This window comes from Agelaius phoeniceus, chromosome 3 (assembly GCF_051311805.1).
Source record: "Agelaius phoeniceus isolate bAgePho1 chromosome 3, bAgePho1.hap1, whole genome shotgun sequence".
NCBI lineage: Eukaryota > Metazoa > Chordata > Aves > Passeriformes > Icteridae > Agelaius > Agelaius phoeniceus.
In genome coordinates this window covers 90,902,521-90,919,586 of record NC_135267.1, presented here as the reverse complement: position 1 = coordinate 90,919,586, position 17,066 = coordinate 90,902,521, and the positions used below count along the sequence as shown (strand labels likewise).

The following is a 17,066-nucleotide window of genomic DNA, read 5'->3' as shown; positions in this document are numbered from 1 at the left end:
CTATTTTATCTTATGCAAAGTACATCTTAAACTTCAGCCTGAAGTCCAAACATCTCTACTGATATCCAAAGTGGGTGATCCAAAACAAGCAATCACCAACTGCCTAAATAAACAGTCTGTAGCCGTGTTAAGGATACTGTTATCAAAACTGGTGAAAGAGTGGACTTGGAGCAGCACAGAAACCTAAATTAGCCTGCTAAAAGCACGTAAGATTTAAATTAGTGCCTCTAGGAATACATTTATGAACAATGACGTGCTATGACTGTTCTCAAAAACAAAGACAAATGAGGCTAAACAAGGCCCATGGGTTAGAATGTGCAGATTAACAAACTACTGGTGAGTCAGCACCAAGCCTGACAGAGTTCAAGAAGTATTTGGACAATGCTCTCAGGCACATGGTGTGACTCTTGGGGATGGCCAGGAGCTGGACTCGATGATCCTTGCGGGTCCCTTCCAACTCAGCATTTTCTGTGATTCTGTGAGCTGCTCATACTGGTACACTTCATTTTCAGCAGGAACAGCACAACAAAAATTTCCCTTCACATTTTGTGTGTACAAGGGTAAATAGGAATTATTGCTCCAGCTTACAGGAAGTTAAGTTTTCAATTTGAAAACTGGTAAATAAACTTCTGCAGAGAAAGGCTCAATCATTAAAACTATTTTCAAGTTTTGAACTTGGCTGTACAAGACATACAGACCACTAATGACCAAAGATAAATAACTGCACTTATCTCAATGTGTAGGTTTTAAAGACAGAAATGAAAAAGTGGAAAAGTTATAAAACAGGGAGATGCCAAGTGCAGACATGGCCTTGGAAGGACAAGAAGGTTCATCTTCTGGTGGAAGAAGAGACAAGAGTACTAAAACAAGAGGAGGATTTCACTCTCTGCCAAGGAGGATAAACTTACATTCTCCCCACTTCTTGCTGTTTTGAAAGTACAAAAAACCACTTCCAACTCCCAAATAAGGACCACTTCAAAAATCACAGAGGCTGCTTGCAAAGCTGCAGAGAGCCATGGGCATTATTGCATCTCTGGCTAGGTATGCCTGCATGTGCCCCTGCTTTGTATGTAATAGTCTGCTCACTAGGAGTCATGACTGTCTCTCCTAAGAGGCATAGGAGAAAAAAGGCGTATTTTGGTTACAGTCTGAGCCATGAAGTCCTGAAACCACAAAGAGGCCACATTCTTGCTTTCCACACAGATGGCCTAAATGCACCTCGCGTGAAGTTCCTCCTAGGAAGGACCCAAGACTGCTCATCTGCCTGCTGTCACTCACATCGCACTGCCAAAAGCAGAGGGGGAAAGGGATACAACAGGCTTGATGGAGTTCCATGGCCATCAAAACTTGGCAAGTCACCATACTCTGTAGGGCTATAAAATACTGAGGAGATAGATTTTCCTCATTCAAAGCAGTCATAGCTGGATCATGGGAGAATCAGCCAGAGCAAAAGCAAGCAGCACATATCTCAGCGAACAGTGAACCTCGTGCTGAGCCCGTGACTAAAATAACTTCTCCATGTATTCGTTGTGCGAGCTTGAATCTTGTGCAGGACCCATTTGTATTTTTAACAGTGCCAACCATAAAGCAGAGAGCTGTAAGCAGCAGCACTGCAGAGCACTGCAGGGTTATTTGATTTATAAAAACACCGCAGGTGGTCCATTCCAGATGAACCCGTGACTCCTTGCAAAACGCAAAGCCAACTGGTTTTATACACGGTTGTTCCCCACAAGTCAGTTTCAAGAAAGCCACCTTCTTAGAAGTAAACTCTCCCAGTGCAGACAAGCTCTCAGCTAAGAAATGGCACATGGCTAGAGGTTAGCAGAGAATGTTATTTGACTTCTGGCAGAACCTCAAAGTCTTTTCCCCCTCCTGTGGTCTCCAGTAAGTAGGAAGGCGGAAAAAGAAAATCCAACTCAAAGTGCTGAAAAGCAGCATCCTACAGCAAAGCCATGCAATGACATGATTTCTCAGATTTTCCAATACCAATACTTTGCCATGCCAAAGGCTACAAATTAAACAACAAAGATATTTCTGGGACTTCTGTACAACACATTACCAAATCCAAAGGCTGCTCTTCTAGCGTTCTGTATTTATGAAGCAGAAGGCAGCTCAAGTTACTCTTGTAACTTCCTGGTATGCAGTTGAGCTAAAAACTTTTTAAGTTTTTTGAATTTTTTTTTAAATTTATGAAAAAAATAATTCATATGACAGAGCTTTGAACTCTTTCAAAGACTTAGCGTGATAAACTGATCATATTTGAAAGCTTTCATCAGACTAATTTACATCGTTTTGTTCCATCACCTATGTTCTCCAATAAAACAGATTTTATATCTTTTTTAAATTTCTGTTCTCAAACACCCTGCATCTCCCACATTTGCAAAAAATGCAGTAAACTAACACTGGTGTGAAGGTGAAGGAAAGCAGTAACATTACTAAACAACTTTAGACTAACAAACAGGTATATTCAAAGCAAAAAAAAAACCCACCAAGTGAAGTATAAACATACAGTGAAAAGATTCAACCATCACCCTAAGAAGTGGATAAAAGGCGGGTCTCATTCAAAACATAAAAAATGAAAATATTTGTTTTGAAATGTTACTGTTTTGAAGGTGCAAAAAAAAGCCAAGAAGAAAAAGCAACCATGCCCCATCAGTATGAGAAGTCTGCCTTCACAACAGATAGAAAATACCAGCTGAAAAAGGGATGCTTCATGAAATTCGATTTGGGGAATATGACCCATTATTTGATTCTCTAAAGGAAAATCAGGGCGTAGCATGGAGAAGAAAAAAGAGATTAGTATATTATATGGAATGTGCAACAGAATCTTGAGCTATTCTACACCAATAAATCCTGATGAGAGGAAATAACATTCTGGCCCTGAAAAGGCAAAGAAAACCCTAAAACCAAAACCCAAACAAAAAAAAACCCCACCCAGTTCAGGAAACCATTGAAAACTTTAATCTTTCCTCCAAATACATACACATGACAACTGAGCCTCATTTTTAAGAACTACATATGCAATCCAAAGTTTTGCAATTCAAGATTTTCAGAGAAGTTTGTTCCATAATACAAAGGAAGTACATAGTTGAAAGAACACCAGCAAGAACTTAACAGAACTAGCACAGAAATGTGATTGAAATTTGATGTTTGGAAATAATTCCCCAGATTCACAAACCACTTTCCTGTTATTTTAACTTTTTTTTAGCCATTTAAGATTAACAGTGAGAGCCTCTTATACCCTCTTTTCAAATAGTCTCTGCCCTGCAGTATCGGTGACATGGTAAATTATCTCCTTATGGAAAAGGCAGAAAAGCCAGATGGGGATCCATTAACTTCTCTCTGTGGTGCTCACTCTTTGCCTGAACAGAAATAAGGCAGGAATGTCTGTACATGACTGAAGGTCCAGCCAGCCATCACCCTCTCTGACAGCAGCAGATGCCTACCAAGAAGTCCAACAACAGGGCAAGAATAAAGCGCTGGTTTCCTAATAGGCTCTCCCAACACCCAGAAACCCACACACACACAGTTTCACAACTCAGTTTCCAAGCAACCTTCTAAAAGTCCTTTAGAACAAGAAAAAGGAAAAGCAAGAACAAGACCCTCACACTCCACTGTTGATCACAGAGCAGTTGTTCAACTTCACCCAGTCAACCACCAACAGTAAAGCTGCACACTGAATGTGGGACACTAAAATGACCAGAAAACACCATTTCAATATCCTTTTTTGTTTGGGCTGCTTCTTGGAGGTTTTTCCATTTGCTTTTTTTTTTTTAAATGACACCACCACACTGAATTCATTTATTTAAAGCAAAAGGGGAGGGAGGCAGGGAGGGAGGCAGGAAGGAAGGAAGGAAGGAAGGAAGGCAGGCAGGAAGGCAGGCAGGAAGGAAGGCAGGCAGGAAGGAAGGCCTTAGCTCAAAGTGTGCAAGAATGTAAAGTACATTTGAAATTTGCTAAAATAGTTTCCATCAGTTAAAATCCCTATGCTTTAAGTCAGTGTTGCAAGGCTGATGCTCGTAATACAAAATTTTACTATCTGGGGAGAAAGACATTCTAAAATCCTTTATGTATAGCATTAACTGCATTGTTGAGAACTATGACAAGGAGGCTACAACAGACTGACAAAATTAAAATGTGCTGCTGACAGGGATATCAGCACATACAGCTTTTTACAGGCAAGTGAAAGAGAAAACACTTCTCTTCAGGAAAACACCTTTACTGTGCACAAGATTTTCTTAGAGAGGGCCTGAAAAGCTTTCATTTTCAGAGATGATAATAAAATAATTTTTAAAAACTCATTAAAACCCCAACCAGTCATCAATAAAATTGATGTATTAAAAAGAGTGGCTCTGAAAAAAATAGTTTGGAAATAGAATTTATTTAAAATCTGTAATGAATGGAGCCTGGCCTTTACATATTTGATGCAAGAAGAAGAGGTTTGAATTACTTAGCATGAGTTTCTTTCTACTGAATTTGGTCTCTAGTGTTTGGGTTTTTACTCTTTATAACAGTATCAGTTAATAACTATTAAATTAGTTATGCAAATTAACATTCTCATTTAAACCCTTCAAAATGCTTATGCTGATTCAAGTGAAAAGGTCCACCAAATCCACCATGGTGTCTCCAGCTGGGGCAGAGAGCAGATGCACAGGAAATAAATGCAGGCATAACAATAGCGACATTTGCCAAAACCTCTGTCTCAACCCTCAAGGTTGCTGAAGAATTTCTTGAGCCAATTGTGATGCCTACATACTCAGTAACCTCACTGGACTTTCCCTCCATGACTCCATTAAATTGTTGTTTAAAAATTTAGACAGCCTTAAAACCAAGACTATCTTGTATCATAGGGTTCCATAGCCAAATTAAAATTACATTAAAAACTTCATTAGTTGGTTTCTTTTACATCTGCCACCTTGGACAGAATGCTAATTTCCTGTCCCTTTCTATGTGACTCATATTTCACATCCCTCAGTTGTCCTTTTTCCGTTATTAAAAAAAAAAATCTCAGCCTATTTAATCAGTCCCCAAGTAGAAACTGTTCTATGCTTGTCAGTCTTTATACAGCTTCTGATTCCTACTGTATCTTCTTTGGGATTTACACTATATTTAAATATACAACACAGATTAATACACAAACACAGATGGGGGGGTTTTCTGTGTTTTCCTTCAGACTTTTTATGATATTTGCCCCCTCCCCTACTGGACATTCCCAAGAACAAGAGGAACTTTTTTCAAACAAAAAATCTGCTCAGTCAACCATTCTTTCCCCAGGTCAAGTCCAGACTTTGTTTATGAGCACCATTTTCTAATTATTTCCACCAAGTTTCATCTGCCATATCATTACTATCATTCTTTGAGGAGACACTTCTGTAATTCCCAAAGATCAACTCTATCTTCATTACCCATTATCAGTTAACACTAATAGATTTCCCCCACCCACTAGACACCCCTCTTCTCCAAACCTCTAAGGATTTTGGTTTTGATATTTAGAAAATGACTCAGGTTTTATCAGAGATCCACACTAGCTGCACTGGTGGCCTCATGTCACAGTGCAAAATGTGGGATATTCCCAATTATCTATCTGTGCAAGGACCGGTGCTCTTGTTCCCAACTGATTCCTTTAGAGTTTTGGCTAGGAATTCTCATAGGTAAAAATTCTCAAAAGCAATTTCTGAGATAAAGTAGAGAAGGAAAGAGGGAAAGAAAGACAGAAAGAGGAAGAGAGAGAGAACAAAAAGAGGAAGAGAGGAGAAGAGAAAGAGCAAAAGGGAAAGAAGAGAGAGCAGGAGAGAGAGCAGGAGAGCTTGTTAGTTAGTTATACAAAGGTCACCTGAAGATGAACTGAGGAAAAATGTTTCCCAATCTATCTTGGATTGTTTGTGGGCAGCCAAACACTTTTAGTTTAAACAACTGCTGTGACATTTCCCCACTAATTTTCTGTAAAGGTCAAAGTCAGAAAAACATTAACATAAAAACCTCATATATGTGGCAAATTTTTCTTAGCCAAGAAGCACCAGTTATCCTCAAAATGTCTAGTTCTGTAGGAATGTTCATTCACAGTTATTTTTTTCTTTAATGACTAGACTACAATGTTTGGAAAAAAAAAATCTTACTTTTGGAAAAAAAAAACACCTTGATTAAAAATCAGCAAGTCAATAAGGCATCTAAATTTTACATATTTTAACATGATCTGTCCACCTTGCTAAAATAATAGCTCAAAAAATCAAGCAAGTCTTCCATACATTAATAAACTGTTTATAAATCAGATATTTTGTGTTTAATCTTACCTTTTAGCCAGCCACAGCTTGGTTCCCACACAGGTAATGATGTCACGCAGTCCCTGCTGGAAGTCCGAACTAACAAACTGGTTTGATTCAAGGTACGACTGCAGCAAGTGAAAAATCTAAATTAAAAAAAAAATCAAATTAAGAGTTTCTAGCCACCGCTTTTCCATTAAATAACTATAAGATGAAACAGTTGTCTGCAAAATGAACAACCATTACTCAAGGAAAAACATGTATTCACTTGGCCTCACAGCAGATAGAATCCTTAAATCCTTAAGTTGCCCCATCTTTAAAACCCATTTTTCACACAAAACAACAGGAAGTGCTGGAAGATGTTAACCTCCATGAAGTCAAAAGAAGGCAGCTGGATGAATAGCACTTCTCTGGCCCTTTCCAACTTAAACATCCCTCAACTTTCAGCTTTCTTGCTGTGCCATTTGCTCCCCAGTACCAGCACAACTGCCTGGGGAGCAGACTGGCAGCCTGGCACACTGGATGGAGCAAGGCTGCTTGCACTGTACCAAGGAGACAGGGAAGGGAATTACCATCTATAACCACTCTGAAGTGCTGACAGAAAAGCATCTTTATTCCTGCTCCTGAGAACTTCATTCCAGGCCCCATGAAGCAGGGAGATACTCACACTTACCCTTTCTGAGGACTGAGCTGCTGCACTGGGGTTCTGCTCTTTCTCCCCCAGAGTTTCATTTAAAAGCCTAATAGACATGTCCCTTGATGAAGGGAAGAATTCAAGGTACCAGAATAGAAAGCAAGACTGTAGATTTCTGGTCAGATAGTTAAAACAAAAAAATGTATGTTCTCAGAGACCCCCCTTGCTATTTAAAAACGGGTTTTTCCAAGTAGCATAGAATAGATAAACATGTTAAGAAAAAAAATTGTTTAAAAAAAAGTATAGTCATCTAAGCATGAGATTAAAACATTGGGTAGTAGAAGAAAGCTGATACCAACTGCAGAGTGGAGAGGGGCTCTCCAAGCCCAGCCCCTGTAGTGCCATCCTGCATGTGGCAGAGGGTGCATGACACACACCTGACACGAGTGACACCACCCCTATTATCCCACCTGGTTTTAACTTCCCATTCACACACAAGTGAACAGGAAACACCTGGGTGAGGTAATTTCTAAAGGGGAACACATGGAAAGGTGTGTTGCACTAGTGAAGCCTAATGGAAAAGATCTTACTCAGCATAAGGAATTTTGCCTTACAGCCTCAAAACTGGAAATTCTGTTCACTTACACAGCTAAGTTACATTTACAGAAAGGGCTTCTATGCAAATTGAAAAAGTACATCCCCCATTATTTACTGAACCATGTGCAGAATTTAGGAAGCTTAAGAGATATTATCAGACCATTTCTGAAAATACATATTGTGAGCATTTGATATGGAAACACTCTTGATATATAAGAGTATTAGCACTTCATACTTGCAAAATGACAATTTAGTGACTAATGGATCAAGCTGGGGCCTTCACTCTGGGAAAAGAAAAACCTTTGTATGCAGACTTTTAGATCTCAGATCATGATTTCCCACATTCCAGCTGTCACTTGCTCTGGGGTTTCTATTTTTTTGTTTGTTTGCTTGTTTTGGAAACACAAGCACTGCCACATAGCATTAACTTGACACAATTTCATCTGGGTTATTTTTTGTGAAATCGTTCAAGTGGAAAAACAGCTGCAGTCGTTTCAAATAAGCACAGAAACAGAAGAGATGTCAAGAGACTATCTAATCCATACAAACAGAGGCAGGGTTTAAACATTCTTCAATGAAACAAATGCCTGACTGTCCCAATCCTAAAAACAACCAAGAAAGCAGATTCCAGAACACTTGTATGCAACTCCTCTAGTCTTTCACCCTCAAAATCCAAGCTCTTGAGGTAAGGTGTTCCTGTCTGCTCCCACTCCTGCCCTCTCAGCAAACAACTTTTCTCTGGACACTATTCAGTCAGTCCAGATTTTTTCCTAGTGAGGCACTTATTAAACACAGAGATCCCACTGGGGCCCTTTGACAGGAACAATGAAATAAACTCCTGTCTCCCTTTGTCAGCAGGTGCTCTGTAGGCAAGACACATCCTGGAGAAGTAGCTTGTCTACCGTTTTTTAAAAATCTTCTGGAGTCCTCTGAACTGAACATCATTTTGTTGACACCATCTTTCTACAATGGCCTTTCCAAGATCCTTTTGAATCTTTATCTTTTAATTCCAAGACCTTTTGAATCTTTGAATCTTTATCTTTTTCTACAAAACACTTTGCAGAAGTGCAAAGCTTGCAAACATTTTGAAGTGTCACCAGAGATGTCACCAGAGATGTCTTTGCCCTCTCCTTTAGTCTGCTCTTTCCTGTGCAAGTGTTTGCTTATTAAAATGGTTTACGTAAATACCTACTCAAATTAACCTTCTCCATCAAGGCACCAAGGCACTAAGCTATCACTACTAATAGCTTCTCTATATTTTTTGTGGCTTGCCCTTAATGCCTGTTAAGTCATAGACATGATAGAAGAAGAAGAACGAAAATGGAAAATAATATTTATGCAGAAGCTTTTTATATCCTCTGCTAATTGAAAACCATTTGGTGCCTTAACCTTTCCAATTTTATTCTTCTTGTATTCATTTCCAGGAACAACAATGGATTTACCCCTAAGCAATAATATAAAATCTGTTACACAATTATGAAGGGGCTATCATATTTTTTCCTAGCAGCTTAAATTAATTTAATCTCTTCAGCTCTGAAAACAACTCTCAAAGTGCCTTCCATGTAATGCAGAAGTAGTTTGACAGTTCGAATTAAAGGTTTTGAAAGAGAAAGATTGTGTGTACTAAGGAGGTAAAATTGGTGGATTTAAATTTGTCCAGGTAGGAAATTCAGTACTGAAAATGCAACTCCTCTGGAGTTAATTCTTTGTATGAACTGATCCTTTCAATACTATTCAGATGGTAAAAATCACGGGATATGAGCCCTATTTGAATAGTAGAATAAGAAGGTGCAACTCATGTCAGAGTTTGATGCACTCTTGAAAAGTGCTTGCATCCATTAAAGAAAACGTTCAACTACAATTTAGCCTCTTTTGACTTTTCCTAACATACAAAAAATCCTGTTTTTCTTGTTATTTCACCACAAGTCCTCTATCTTTTATTCAGGCACCCTCACCATATTTTAGACACCTAAAAAGCTTTTCCCACAAAGAAATTCTTCTCTCAGCATGAGATTTTAGAATGTCTAAGCTAAAGTGGAAATTGTAATTAACATCAGCATGTTTTATACAAAGCCTTACTTTATGTAAGTGAAAACCAGAGGCAACCAAACAAGCAATGTGTAAAAGTTAACCTCAGTAGCTCTCCACTTCCATCTCATGTGATGTGTCATTCTTTGGCTTCCATGATCTAAGACTACAAGCCAGGCAATGAGGAGTTTGCCAGTTTGCATGAGGAGGTAGCAAGTTTTATGAGACTGTTTGATATAGCTAATAAAATAGACAGGCTTTCCAGTGCATGGCTCTCCTCAAGTCCAAAATACTACAAGATTTAAAACCCTCTGCTGAATTCCTCACACATAAATGCAGTGAGGTCATGGTGCTCCTCGTGTATGTGGCATTGTTTTTTTTATTACACAAAGGCAATATATTAAAGATTTTTTTTTCTTTTTTAAAGGTAGTTTTACCAAAGATTTGTGCTATCTGTGGAGGAAGGTTTATGCTGGCTGCCAGTGGTTCTCTTTAATGGATACAACACTTCACTGAGACAAAGATTGTTTGTAGTTCTGCAGAATCCTGCATTAAAGATGGTGAGTTCATGGATGCCCAGAAACTTCTTCCTCCCCTGTGCAGGCTGTTCAGGAGCCAGGATATTACACCAACAGGACAGCAGAGATGTGGGAACCCAGGACATCCCTCTGGCTGCCCGGAATGGCCAAGACCCCTGCCAGGGGGCTCAGAAGCCCTGGCACGGAGCCTAAAACACCTGTGGGTTTGATTATGACCTGTGGAGCAAATTACCAACCTCATATGAAGATCAGCAAGCCACAACAGTTTAGGTAGAATAATAGTGAAGTTATCATGGGGTGGAAAAGTAGATTTTGGGGTTTCTAGAATGGGGGTTTCAAGAGGCAAGATGGAGGGATCTGGGCGTGTCCAGCCTTTCTCCTTCTTCTTCTTGGCCTCCATTTTCTGCTGTGATGTTGGCACTTTTAGATTGGTTTAGAGTAGAAGCTCACTGTCTAACATAGGTGATAGGTATTGGAAAGTAATTGTAAACATTGTATATGTAGTTTTTAGTATAAAGACATAACACTGCCGCAGGGCAGGCAGAGTGCCTGGAACTGTCCTGCTGGACGGACCTCGGCAGGGCAGCAGAAAATTTTTTATAGATAAGATGCAATAAACAACCTTGAGACTGAGAAATGAAGAGCCCCAACTCATTCTTCAAGCGCTTGGGCTGGGAAAAGAGACTTTGAACAATCTCGGGGTCATGGCAACCAGCAAAAGATCCCGAGACTGAGACTGTCCATCAACCTGGACAAGAGTTGTTAAAACAGTGTAAGCATGGCAAGTCCAGATACTTGGATACATGATGGGACATCTGAGACCACTCAGTCCACAAGGTTCTGACTCTGAGTCAGCATGCCCTAAGCTGCTGCAGGTAAAACCACCTGCATGGGAGAATGACTTAGTGCAAAATAGACAGAAAAATCCCAAACAAACTCCACGAAGCAAGCCCAGGTGTGACACTACATCCTAATGAGCAAAACCCAAGGACTCAGCATGCCAAGGAAGCCATGTTCTTCTCTTCAGCCATTCCCAACTTCCAGAACTTTCCTTGGAGTTGTCAATGTTTCACCCTGGTTTTTCAGCTGTAGAAGGCTCAAGAAAAGGAGAAAAAGCAGAGAAGGGTGGGGGAAGGAAGAGAAGCAAAGGAACAGCCAGCTTGGTTCCCCTCTGGTCAATCAGCACACGTATCCTTCTGTCCTGTTCACATCCATCCCCCACCCAACAGCTTTCAGATGCAACACTCTGTCCTGACATGAGAAAGTTGAGTGTTTTCTTTGTACCCAAGCAGGCCTTAAGACATAACATCTGCTATTTTCTAAGTGTTCATTTTGGATGATTAAGTGAAAAAAAATGCACATTGCTTTTTTAAAAATAAAAACAAATACTTAAATGGCTAGACATCAGCTAAGTCAAAAATGTAAATCAGCAAGAGACATTTTTTCCCCCCACACTAACTTTGATTTGATATGCAGCAAATCATTGTCTTGAGCAGCTTTCATATCAGCTTGAATTGCTGGGAAACACACAATTAAAATAATGAACCAATGGAGTGATGGAGGAAAACTTGTATCAAACACAAAATTTACCTAGTGAAAATTTATTTTGGTGGCAAGAATTCTCCTGCATACATACAGAGACATTGCAAATACAGCACAACCTTTCAATAGCCACAAAGTTAATCTAGCACGACACACTTTCTAACAAATTAAAATTAACATTTCAGAGCATTAGTAATAATTTTATAGGAGGAACTATGGTTTCTGAAATTTATAATAAACTTTTAATTTCCAACATAAAACAATGATTAGCTGGATACCTGGTGTACATGAGCACATGTTTGTATTTGAAAGAAAGCACAGTCTTCAGCATGTTGCTACACCAAATGCCTTTTTCAAATAATGAAATTTTCCAAAAACAGGTTATCCAGTTGCATACTTCTCAGTGAAGTAGCAACATTGAGCTTTCCTCCCCCCTTAAGATGACCTGAAACAACAAAAACTTTTTCATGCATGCCCTCAGCTATGTTAAGTACACAGTACAAATATTCACATTCCTAAGTGCAAAACTGAAACAATGCTCCCAGTGTTCATTGCAGTGCTTACTGGGGGGGGAAAAAATACAAACCAAAAAACCAAACTGACATCACCCGAAACTTAACATTCTCAACACATATCCTTTACCTCCCTAAAAAAAATACAAAGAATACAGATGTTTCAGCAGCTGAAAGAAAACACTGTGTAAATACTCAGCTTTCAAAAATATGCCACTCACCAAGTTATGAAGGTTGAAGTAACATGGGAGGGCAGAAAAAAAAAAAAAAAAAAAAAAAAAGGTGTTTGCAAAATGGCAGCAGTAAGATTTACTGAGCTAAATGTGGGTTTTCTGAACAGCCCCATCAAAAGCTTTCCCCTGAGTATTAATGTGCTGGTAAAAAAACCCTCAAACATAATTTTTCTTTTCTTCTCTCATTTAAAGGCAGATAAAATTTTATTCTTCTTCTATGCTAAATACATCTGCCAAGTTATCTCTGTATTCTGAAACTTAGGTCCAATGTTTTTTTACTACAGCCATGTAGATAAAAACTGGCAAGCTGCTGTGACAGGTGAAGGCATTTTTATAAGTATGATAAAAAGTTTGAAGTTACAATAATTAGCTCTAGGGAAAAACAAGTCTTAAAAATCCCCTTTTTTTTCTTAAAGATTAAAAGGGCCAGTGTGATAATTACAATGGGACTAAAAAAACCTCATCTACCCCCCATCTGTTTTCCAATAAGATATCCATACAAAAATAGATGGGAGAGTTTATAACTGTCTGCTTACCACCCTGCTCTGTTAGAAATTGGTATTTGTGGAAAAGAAATATAATGTTTTATCACCAGAGTGTGGTATGAACACAGTGCCTGCAGTCCATGCTGATGTCCCAGGCAAAAGCAGCCACGCACATGGCAGAGTTCAAAATGAATCCAGAGGCACTGCTGGAGGCACCCTGTGCTCTGTGTCCTCATGACCCAGACTCTGCCACACTGAGGTTTAACAACTCTGTGGATAGATCAACTCTATTAGTCATTAAGGATTTTCTTCACCTGAAGTATTTAATTATGAGAGAAGTTTTTATCTGGAGCTTGTGAGAGAGAGTAAATATTCTGAATTTATTTCCCCATTTAAATGGCAATATACTGAAGAGGAATTTCAAATGTTTATCAATTCTCTTGTCACCCACAAACAAATGTGTTAGAAGAGCCATCATTCATCTCACAGTCCTAGATCATTTAGATATACCAAATTATTATAGCATCACCCCCTTTGCTCCTACCATTTCCTTTCTTAGAAGTCTTTCATTACATAATAGTAGTTTCACAACTAACAGATCAGATTATTATTTCTGCCAGAGATACATTATGCGATTGCATGTGGATATTGCTTCCTTAAAGTTGTTTTTGTATAGACTAATAAATGTAGTCTGAGGTTCAACAATTTCCTTCTGCAAATAATTTTATGAAAACTGTATAAAATCTTTTTCTTTCTTTAAAGCAACAGCTGGCTCACAATTCAATTTTTCCAGAATTGATTTAGCAATTTTTTTAGCTTTGTTTTGTTAGAACATTTCATTATCTAATTACCCCATTTTGCTTTATTATTCATGAGAAATTATGGAACTTGAATCCTTCTTCCAAATATATCCACCAAAATTCATGAAGCTGGGTTTATGCATTAATTAAAAGTTCTTTTGATTAAAATGAAGGGAAGCATGTTTTGATTTAATTAAGAAGTAAAAAAAGGCTTGAAAACATCTAAATAATGAATACAATACCAGTTAACTCTGTATAACTCAGCAAGAATAACACAGCTATTTAATAAGCTGAAAATTATGAATGTGGCATAAATAATGAAAGTTAGAAGATGCTGAAAAATAGCAAAGTTGCTTTCTTCTCAGTGACTGACATATATCAGACATAAAACATACCTCATTAAAAACGTGTTTTTCACATTTAAGATAAATGCATTTTTGCCTAAAACAAGCCAAACAAAATGTGAAATTTCACAGATCAAAATTCTTGCGCTACAATTTTTATTAGGTTTTTCTCCAGGTTTTCCTTCCTATTTCAGTCTGATAAAAGTGAATTGCAGCTTAAAATTTGTGTATGTGACTCAAAATTTTCACTGGGAGAAAACAAAACAGTGAGAAGTTTGCTGCCAGGAAACAGCAGATTCATTTCACTTGGAAGACCCAGCTGAATCTTCTCTTGGAAGTACATGGTTTGCCTGTTCACACAGAAACCTGATATGAGGTCCCACTTCATCATTATTAGGACTTTTTTACCATTAGGATTTAAGCTACTTTTTAAGCTGTCATTCAACCAAAGGTACATGTGCTGGGCAGAGAAACCCAACCAGAAGGACTGGCTGATGAGCAAAGAGAAAACCCCAATAAGCAGGCAGGGCTAAGAAAAAGCAAATCAGCTTGATGAGTCAAAGAAAGAAAAGGCAAACCTGAGTGGGTCTCACACACATCCTCCTAAGCAGCCAGCCTGACCAGGGATAAAAGAGGCTACTGTGGAGCTGGTGGCATTTCCACTTTCTGCAAACCTCCCTATTATCTTCCCACAACATGTAACTAAAACCTGTAAGTCTAGAGAAATGAACAAACCAGGCTGGTGGGAGCAGTTTAGAACTGTCCTCAGCCTGCATTTCTAATCAGAACAAACAGCAGCAAGGATACAATGAAGTCTCTTCTTCCAAATCTATACTCTGTCATCCTAAAACCCCAGCCATCATTTCTTAATCCAGCTACCTCAAAGGATATAAAGCCACACACATACACACCCCAGCTTTCTTTTCCCTCTTCCTTTTTTTTGAGGGATGGCAGTGAAACAATTTGAAATTCTTTTTTCCCAGGCTATGTCTTCATAACAACTCCCCTGTACATACCCACACAAAGGAAACAAATGCAAATAAAGACCAAGGCCCACATTCCTGTTTACTGAGGGATATTTACAATTGGGAGGAATATTGTCAGCTACCCCACTGACACAAGGAAGCTGACATGGTAAGGGACACAGCATGAACATGTTTATCAAGAGTGCTCAGAAGTACACTGCCACTTGACCCTGCAGCTCTGCTGGTTTCAGCAGAGGTGATCTTCTGCCTCAGGAATGTCTGTATTAACACACAAGCTGAGAAAATAATTAGAAATAAGCTAAATCAATCTGATGCTTTTAGTTCCCGAGTTCACATTATAAAATAAAATGAAGCAAAGCTTGCAGCTACAGAAAATTATCTACTTCTATCAACTAATAATTTTAAACTTACAGAGGAGAAAATATATACACAGGTCTCTCTCAAACATGAGAAAAATATTCAGTATTTTTAAAGTCTGAGGAATAATTTGACACATGAAAAGTCCCAGTGCAGCTTGCTATAACCATGGTAATAAAATTATTAAAAAAGAAAAAAGGTGATGTCTTTCAAGGTTGTATTACAACTTCTGAAAGCTTTTCCCCATTTGTACATTGTCAGTCATAATCTGTGACTGTACATGTCTCTGTGCATGAGGATCAACTTCCACTGCTGCTTATTTACAAGAATTTTGTCACCATTAATGGCTCCATTTGCATCTGAGGAACTCAGTATTAGCAACTGCACTCTTTTGTTTGAACTCTAAGCCAACATTTCAAAGCCTGCTGAACTTAGGTAAGATTGATTGCTCTTCCACGCAGGGATTGCTGCACCTGAGTGCAAACAATAGGGCAAATGTTCCTCCCTTACAGAAAATTCTCACCCAGTTAGATGCAGGTAACAGGGGGAACATGGGAGGCTACAGCTCTGCAGATGCATCAAACCCCATCCACGCTGGTGCCCAGACCCCCAACTCAAACGGCAAAATCCTCCAACACACAGCAACACAGCTGAATGCAAGTAAAACAAGAATTTTCCTCTGTCAAAACTATCCCAATAAAAGGGAAAGAACAACTGAAACATGCAATAAAAGTAACTTTATGTCTAGACAGCATAGCTGATGGGTGGGCTTAACTTGCAGATAAGTTAAATTGAATTCCAAGCATAAACATTAATAAGTAGTTCAGCTTTACAAGGGTAGTACATAAGACAACTGGAAAAAGGAAGGTGCATTTAATGCAAACTGGTTTCCTTTTTACTCCTTTTATTACAGTAACATCTAAAAATTAATTTGTGTGAGAGAATCCTACTTAGCTGCAACATGTGGGAAAAAAGACAATCCTCAACCCAACAGCCCTCCTGTATTTTCAGTCTCACTGGACTACAAGGCAGCACTGTTCAGCCCAGGTGTGTGTGGATCCAGGCACCTTCCAACAAGGAAGACCATCTGAAAGGAAAGAGGACTGGCTCCCTGAAATACACAACATCTCTACTTATTTTCTATAAATGGTGTAGAAATAAAGCTTTTACTTATGTAACCACATATTGTTTCTCAATATGACCCCCCTCTCCCCTATTATAAAAGATTATAAAGTCTTGCAGGCAAGGAAACAGATTAAGTGATTTATTTGAAAAACAAAAAGGATGCATCTCAGAGACAGACAATTCAGATCCCATAAGTTCCAATTCATAGATAGTAGGCATGTGCATGAGAATTTATGGGAGGAGAAAAAAATGCCAAAACTATGTTTTAAGTATACTTTTTTGGAAGCACTTGGCTCTTCAGAAAACACAGAGGGAAGAATACCTAAGTGTCAGTACAATATAGATTGTACAATCAAAACTGCACTGAAAATAATCAACAGTATTTCCTCAGAGTTCTGTCAGTTTTGGATCACTGATCTTCCTAAAGTTTTTGAAACTACAAAGTTCAAAGAAACACAGAAAACTCGCAATGAAGTTTAAACTACAGCAAATACATGAATCATCCTACTGCTGAAGATCAGCAGATTTTTGCCTTACACATATGGACAAGCTATTTATAAATTTTCACTTCCCATCAGGCTCAGCATGATGTCAGCTTACAATAACAAGTTAATGTTAATGTTT

General features: G+C 38.6%; 1 protein-coding gene across 1 annotated transcript in view; it reads right to left on the bottom strand.

Annotated features, from left to right (window-relative positions):
• The window catches only part of THADA (THADA armadillo repeat containing), a 153,210-nt gene that overhangs the window by 54,287 nt on the left and 81,857 nt on the right, over window positions 1–17,066 (bottom strand). Inside the window, exon 30 of the mRNA XM_077175845.1 lies at window positions 6,291–6,406. Within this exon, the coding sequence (XP_077031960.1) occupies window positions 6,291–6,406 (116 nt within the window). The remainder of the gene's footprint in view (window positions 1–6,290; window positions 6,407–17,066) is intronic.